The sequence below is a fragment of the Atta cephalotes genome (assembly GCF_000143395.1).
Source record: "Atta cephalotes unplaced genomic scaffold scaffold00038, whole genome shotgun sequence".
Taxonomy (NCBI): domain Eukaryota; kingdom Metazoa; phylum Arthropoda; class Insecta; order Hymenoptera; family Formicidae; genus Atta; species Atta cephalotes.
In genome coordinates, this window is record NW_012130102.1 from 507,001 (window position 1) to 515,837 (window position 8,837).

The window sequence follows — 8,837 nt, forward strand, 5'->3', positions numbered from 1 at the left end:
GGTTTAGTTTTGTTTACGTTTCTTATTTTGTTTACTTCGTCGGACGACGTACTTCTCTCTCTCTCTCTCTCTCTCTCTCTCTCTCTCTCTCTTTCTTTCCTCTGCTGCAAGAGTTAGGTTCTTTCCCCCGTTTAACGGTAACGCGGTGAATTACGACCATAGGATTCGCTCCTTCGAGAGGATCCTCGCGCAAGATTATCCACCGGTAAATCCACGCTCAGGAGGTCACCGGGTCGTCCAGCGAATTCACCTTGATCTCTCTTTCTCTTCATTTCTGTCTATCCGCCCTCTCTCTCTTTCTCTCTCCCCCTCCCTCTTGTTTCTCTCAATGGTGGAAATAAATGGTTATTAAATTGTGGTAATTGATTATTCTCGAGAGCAATTGATTAACCGCAGCCGAACATTGAAAAAGGGTCTGTACTACCACACATATTTTATTTAGCGTATTGGCATGCAATATTTAGTAAAGCATGCACTATTTAGCGTTATTGGCATGAAATATTTAGTAAACCCTACAAGTAAGCACAATAGGAATACAACATAGTCCTAAAATATTATATGAATGTATTTCACTCTTTTCAATATTTATATAATATCTAAGAATATTGTGTTTTATAAAATATTAGATGTAACAAATATTCATCATGTCTTCAATCATGTATGACGAATGCGAAACCTTTTAAAAAGAAAAATTGGTTTTCTTGGGCCATCATTAATTTTCCACAAAATACTAGTTGTAAAAAATGAATTGAATAAACTATTTGTTAAATCGAAATTTATTAATTTCAACGATTTAAAAGTAATGATTTATATTTCGCTTCTTCAAATATAATAATGATAAACACTAGTTTACAAATTTTTATGATAATTCTTAGTGCAAGCAATAACTTTTATTTTAACCAAATTTTGATTAGAACAATAAGATTTTTAATTTACTTAATTATAAGAACTTTCTTTTTAAATTAAATTTTATTCTTATAACCAAAATTTTGTTAGAATAATCATAATTTTTATTAGAAAAACCAAAATTTTGTCGAAAATTACATATCATAGAAAAACGTTTTCTCTTCTCCAATGTATCCATCTTGTGAACCCGGAAAATAGGTTTTTGTTGAATAAATAGGAGTGGCCATCGAGCAAGACAGAGAATTCACACCGCACGCGGATGTTTGAGCGCGGCCACACACACGCGAAATTCATGCAACGCTATCCCGTTAGTCGACATTCATCGGCTTGGACTTCATCTCCGGCTTCCCTGCCTCCTCTCTTTCTCTCTTTTCTCTCTTTTCTCTTTCCTGTTCTCTTCGGAGTGGCTGTCTGCCAATAAAAGATGTTAGAGGGGGACCGCGTCCATTTCGCTCGCAGTGCCCAGTTATGCGGACTGTAACGGAATCGGCCGACTAAATTTACCGCGGCCTTATCGATCACGGGGCTCGGACTTTCGGTCCCCGTCGACCGTCGACGACACTTTTTACTTTGCCGTAAATCCCGAAAAAGCAGATCGAGCCGTCGCGATTTATGGCGGCACACTTGGAGTCATAAGCCGCGTTAGACCGGGAATTTTCGTGCTAAAATAATGAATGGCGATTGCCATAAATATTGGAAGCGGAATAAATGACGTGAAAGCACGGCCGACGTGAACGGCGAATGAACGGTGAAAAATAAAGTAAATGGCGTGAACGATATGCGCAAATAACCAGTAAACCGGTAATAATAACAGGACAAACAATTTAATGAAGTGACAAAAAATAAAGGTGAAAGGTCTTTTACGAGAAAAGAACAGTCAACACGACTGTTGACAGGATCTGTGAAGTTGGCACCCTAAATGCGAATTTTAACCAAATCTCCAGTGAATTCTAAAAGTATTCATACAAGAAAGTTTTTTATAAAAAAAGTGTTATTTGTAAAAAATAAACATTAATGAGCAATTTTATACAATGAACACATTTTGTTCTAACATAAACAAACGAGTTTTACATGTATTCTTGATTTTAGAAGCTAAATTTCTCGACTGTACGAATACTTTTTGTGTATCTGAACAATTCAATTTTTAATTTTCGCTTATTTTTTAGATGATATATTTTCTCTAATTTAATACATATTTTTTTTTGTATATATAATTTTAAGAAACGTACGGTTTATTTTATTCTTTATGAATAAATTGCTAATAATTCAGCAAGAAATTATCGTCGATTAAACGTCGAATCGACATCAAATTGATGTTGAAATCATCATATCGATATCGATTCGATGACTCATTTCTCGCTGGATATTTATTTTAAATAAAGTTTTTTAAAAAGATATTTTCTCTGTACAAATGCTTTTTGCACTCACTGTAGATATCGCATTGATTGCACGCAATTTGTCCACGTTTTTCTAGAAATAATAACAATTTTTTGCTCACCTTTTGCAAGAAAATTTATAAATAAAAAAATAATTTTAATATAAGCATTCGAATGTGTGTATATTTTTAAAAATTGTATACAGGATTCGATTGTCCACAATCTGTTTGTGCATAAATAATTATTTTTATCTTTGACAATGTAAGAATTCCTGTGTGCCTTCACAACGTGTGGGAATTTGGAAAAGAGTACCGAGGAAAAATTACGGCGGATTCCAGCGTTTATCCGCATTACGTAACACATCGTCGAGTCCCGGCACGCGTTTTAATGGGTCTTACCATTCTCCATAAGTACGTGCCTACGTGCTCCATACAACTCTGATATTCATCTTACGACACATAGGGAGGAGCGGCTGATTTCCCGTTCATTCACCCCATGTAAACATTCTTTCACGACGATTTTGCCCCGCGAACGGCTTCCCGACATTGATCCGTTATAGTTACGTAAGAAAGTGGCCGGCATTGTCCAGCTGCGGAAATGTCAGAACTATGACTTTTCAAAACTATGACATTCAGCCTGTATTAAATATAATTCCATCATCGTTAAGCCTTTAAGTAACGTTATCATTATTTGTGCATTATTACACAGAAAGAAAAGTTTTACCCTGAAGTATCTAAGAATTTAGCTAAGTATAAGTATATTTAAGCATAATTTTATTTTGGACTACTAAAATGATTGTATGTTATTGGAAGAAAGACTGATAATGCATTGACAGAAATGTTTTCGATATAAATAACCATAACTAGTTTATAATTGCTTATGGTTCTTTTAATAAACTAATTTCAATGTTTCATGTAGATTAATTAAGTTGCGTTCATTTGACTTTTCTACTATTCGTGTTGATTTGCATTGCAGTTTTAAGCTAGAAAGTCAATACTATAAATAGCTATTATTGTATGTAAATCATAAAATCTTTCATGTCTTTTAATTAAAAAAAATTGTGTTTCAATCAAAATTTGATTATTCTAACCAAATTTTGGAACACAATTTTTTAATTAAGAAATAAAAATGTTTTAATTATTTAATTAATGTAAAAAGTGTTTTAATCAAAATTTAATTATTCTAATTTAATTTAAAAAATATGAAAGTTTTTGTAATTCACATAATAGTTATTCATACCAAATATATTTTTCTCAGTGCAGCTACTAAATGTTGAGTCATTTCATCATTTCAATCAAAAACATTCGGTCAATATAATCTTTGTTGAAAAATAATTTAACTTTTTGAATATTAATTATTTTCGAACGATATTACGGTATAATTACATTATTATATTCGGTATACTTAATAAATATTTAAAAAAGTTCAATTAATTTGGTTATATTAACCGAACGTTCGATTGAAATTATTTCACTCAACATGTGGTTGAGCTGTTATATTAGGTTCTTTTTTCAGTATTATGTATTATCTAAGTATTTGAATAATGGTTGTGGGGAGTACCTATGTGTAATTAAACTGGGCGCGGTTGGTTTATGAATTGAAGCATGTTGAGCAATCAGCAATGTGATTCAGCAAATTGTTTTCGCGAACCGTTAATAAAGCTACGCGCGGGCCGCAGTTCGAAGAATACCGCCGTTGCTTTCGAGCAACCATTTGCGGATTTTCGAACGGCAAGGAAATGCACGAGATAATTGGCGCGCTATCGAATCGATGACGAGCATCGTTACCTTCCGACGCACCTGACGCGAAGGTTCTCCGCCGAGAGAGCCGGGGGCAACGTGAAGGTCGGGGGTGAGCCGAGTTTAATTTAGCCGTCACACTCTTACTCGGGATCGATACATCGTAACCGCATCAGCGGAGTTACGCCTTGTGAGTGCCACCTTAACTTCGACGCGGCTGCCGAAAGGAAAGGAAACCCCAAACCAGATCCCTCTTCTGAAACGATGCCCGGCATCACCGAGAAACCATCCCGGGGGATCGACGGACCGATCCCTCGGGCATTCTTGCGCGTTTTGGGAAAATATTGATCTTAACTCCGAGTTGACTTAACCGAGATTTTGGGATTTATGTTCTCGGGATGTTGCGTGTGGGACTGGAGATTAGAACGTGCGAGAAATCGGAGATTTGTGGACATTTAATATATCTCTAATTGTCTACGTCTCTAATTTTATATCTATTTTTCTTCTGATCCTTTCAAAACTGACGATGGATATATTGAACTCACTCAATTATAAATCTCTTTGTAAAAAATGTCAAACAATTCAATTTTCTTTATGTTACAAATTTGAATTATTCTTATTGAAATATATTTACTATTCATTCTTTTTTATATCGAGTTATGTCAAACTGAGATTCTTTAAATTATTTAGTATATCTTTTTTAATTAACATAAATTAATGGGTCTTAATGACTGCAAATTTTGGAATCAATTCCAAAGAACTCCTAATTTAAAATCTTTAATAATTAAAATTTTTAAATATTCTTGCAAAAGAGTATTAATTATAATTCAATATTTAATTATTATATTAATTACGATTTGAATAATCTTCTATTCTGAAACCATATATTCTGATGAATCTCCTCGATTTTCCGAATCATTAGATTCTGCATCCCAACAGCAAAGTTTCACAAACCTCTAACGGCTCAAGTTTGATAGCCAATTTATCGGTCGTCTATTAAACAATTTCTGCATTTACTATCGCAACAAAGTGTATTATATATATAACTTCAGTTGATAAAGTCGAACGTATCAATTCTAACTGCATTTCTCGCTATTAATTTATATTATTACCTTCAGTTATTTGTCAGCAAATAATTCATGCATTCTCTAACACAACACTATGTTCCTATCGTTAAAAGCGTTTGTCGGAGCATTTCTATCGCAGAGCGTTAACTGCCTTCAGCAGACAAAGCTCAGTGAGCACTCAGTGATTTTTTTATATAATTGATTTTTTGCTTTATTCTTCGCTGAATAACAAGTGTAGAAATCAATTATTAATAAAAAATCACTGAGTGCTCACTGAGCTGCTTTCTCTGCTGAACGCAATGACGAGAGCATCAAGATAGAAGACGCGTGATAACAGCTTGCCGAATTATTCCAAAATACAAGAGATAGTCGTCTTATTTTAGCTTATAATATTTTTAATGTTTCGTGAAGGAACAAAAGCACAACATTAAAAAATAAAGTTTTGTTCTATGAATCAAAATTTTACTGAAACATCAAAAATTTGATCGAAATGCACCGAGAAAAGAACTAATTTTATGTGAATTGAATTATTTAGTTGGGAGGGGGGGGGGGGGGAGGGGGAGTTTTCAATAAAATCATTATCTTTTGAAACGCGATTGGTAATTATAGGCTTACACAGTTCATTAATTCCCGAGATTAACATCTCGAAAACCTATCGAGCAGCCATTTATCGAAGCAAGTATCTCGCAAGCGATTCATTTACATGAAGTGAAATTCATTTACATGAAGTTAAAGCGATAGAGGTTGTAAAGTTGAGAGTGTTGTAAAGTTAAAATAAAAATCTAGAGGCATGGAAACTGAAGGATAGAGGCAATGGAAAGATTTTAGAATCGGAGTTTTCTCTTATAATTAATTATGAGCAAATAATTTAAATAAAATCAATAAGATTCTTATTGTTTATAAAAGATCAAATTTTTACTTTCGAGTTGCGATTGTTTTAGCTCAGTTCAATGCAGTTTACAAAAGATACTTTTTTTCTTGTTCTTTCAGAATATCTTGGATAAGTTCAATCCTGGCGCGAGGCAGCTGATCAACGCAGGCAAGGCGTACCTGAAGGCTCTTCACGGTAAGTGAATTAAATGGAGTATGCCGGAACGTTTCGAAAGGAAAGACAGAAATAGACGGGTTTAGCTCACGGGTGGAAAGAAGACCAGTGCACAAAGAATAGGGGGGGGGGGGATAGGAGGGCAAGAGGGAGAACTTCGTGTTAGCCCCTTGGGTCCTGTTGCAGGATCGAATTGCCAGCTCGTTAGCATTGTGAGCTTTTGCTCCGCCTTTCCCGTCTTCTTTTTTTTCCATTCCATGGCGCTCTGATTAATTTATTTTATACAGGAATGTAGACGGGTTAATGTTTAGGGTTCCATACGCTGTTACTTAATCGGGACGCAATTAATAATATCAAACATTTTTCGAATCGGCGATATTAAATATCTGGAATACTGCAATTAATATCAAATTTTAACATGTCGTATATATATATGTGTATGGTAATGAGATACGAATATCCAGCTCTTTAATTTTTTAATCTAGATTATACATGTAATTGGATGCGTACACTGAAAAAATATACTAAAGTATAATAAATATTTGGTTGTTGAAAAATACTAATTAAAAATTTTTTTAAGGTAAACATATATCTATACATTTGTGATACAAGAACCATTAATTATTTAATTATTTTGTTTTAAATATTATTATTGAATCTTATTTTTTTATCGAATAAACATTTAGGGGAAGCGCGGACGTGTTTAAGGTTGAGAAGAAAAAAATGACACTATTAAAATTGAGATTAGAAACCATTTTTATTTTCATAAAGGACTTTGAAATAAAATTTTAAAAAATTTAAAAACTTGAACATTAATGTGTCGTTTTAGTTAAAACTTAAAAAAAGAGAAACCATCCGCTTTGCCTGATCCTCCTAGGCAAAGCGAATGGATCATTTGAGCAATGCAAATGAAATTTAAAAAATTACAATTAGTCTTGGCAATCGTCACAAAAGTAGCCATCAAATCCTCTATATATATATAGTGCAGCCTTCGTGGACTCATTTTGTGCAATGACGACTGCACTGAATCAGTCATAAACAAATCATCATACTGCATTGTGACAAAAAAATAAACTAAAATGAGATGTAAACAAACACATAAACCTTTTGTACACTCGAAAAGTCGTCTGTCTCTCTGTATTCCCAGTATTTTCATTGTAATCGTATACCGAGTAAAGAGGATGGATCATCCGCTTTGCCCAAAGGACTTACCTGGCGCGAATTTGAAAAAGAATTTAGAAATACCAAGTGAAAAATTTTAATCTCGAATACACGTTTAAAGACACAGAATTCTTATAAACACTGGTTAAGGAACAATTATAGATAATAATTAAGCTACGTATCTAAGGAAAAATCGCAAGAAAACACTCAATTTTCTATATGTCTTTATTAAACACAAATGAACGCAATCATATGTTATTTCGTACTTTCATAGCGTCGCTGGTCGGTCATTCCTTCGACTGCTAGAGACTAGCGCAATCTCAAGTAGATAAGCGAAAATAAAAGATATTTGCTTTACCCAGGGCGTCCATTTTGCCCAGGTTTCTCTTATTTGAAAGTAAATGTTTAATTAGTATTATTAAAAGAACATTAATTTAGTAAATTTTTTCTCAGTGTAGAATCTTTGTTAAAATAAAAAATCTTAAATTTTGTACATTATTTCCTTTGGAGAAATTTAATACTTAAATATTGGTTAATGATAAATTACTTATTTTGAGTACTAAAAGCAGTATTGTTAGTATTTTTAACACTCGAAATAAATAATTAACCTGTATAGCGCAGAATAGAAATTTAATCCTGTAAGTATTAAATTGTGAATATTAATCATGGTTGGATAAGTTAATGTTTTTTTTTTAAACTAAATTAAGTTAAAGTTAATGACTTATAAAATTAACAAAATTAATTTAAAAGTTAAAGGAAATTGATTAAAAAATTAATTTAATGAAAATTAAGTTAAGATTGAATTAACTTAAGTTGATTGAATATTAATTGAAGTTAATTGATTGAATTAACTTTTAAAGTTAAGATTTAATTAACTTAAATTTAAAAAAAATATTTTTGAGATCAGAATATTCTAAATTTTCTTAAAATGATTATTTTAAATAATACTTACAAATATAGATTATTAGGTAAACTTAATTTTATATTCACATGTAAGTTACTTATATATAATAAGAGTTACATCATAAGACGTCTTTGTCAAAATCTTACGAGAGAGAAAGGTGTATGTTTACATTATTTCTCTTTTTTTAACCATTATCTAACTTTTTCTTTAACTTCTGAAACGACTACTTATCCATATTTACGATTGCATTGACTAGATATTTGTTACAAAAAATATATGTAAAAATTTAGAAAATGAATGGATGTGTTCTACAACAATTTTTCATCTAAGACTCATTTCATATTTATATAATATAACATTTATAAATTACCTAAAATTAGTGTGATTCAAATATAAGCGAAAATTGACGAAACCTAGCGAGTCAATAAAAACTGACTACTATAGAGTTTCTCATCATAAAATCATTGAATTTTTTTTTCTTAATTAATTCTCTAATATTTAAGTCTTTATAGAAAAAAAAAATTAGCATTGAGAGATGGAAAAATGTTTAATTTAAAAAAAGTTAGGGTAGTAAGTTAAAACGTTAAAAGTTAAAAAAAAGTTAAATACATTTTTAAACTTAAACTTAGTTAATTTTAA

General features: G+C 32.0%; 1 protein-coding gene across 1 annotated transcript in view; it reads left to right on the forward strand.

Moving 5' to 3' along the window:
* The window catches only part of LOC105621879, a 103,600-nt gene that overhangs the window by 23,278 nt on the left and 71,485 nt on the right, over positions 1–8,837 (forward strand). The window contains exon 2 of the mRNA XM_012203318.1: positions 6,079–6,154. Coding sequence (XP_012058708.1) covers positions 6,079–6,154 — 76 coding nt within the window. The remainder of the gene's footprint in view (positions 1–6,078; positions 6,155–8,837) is intronic.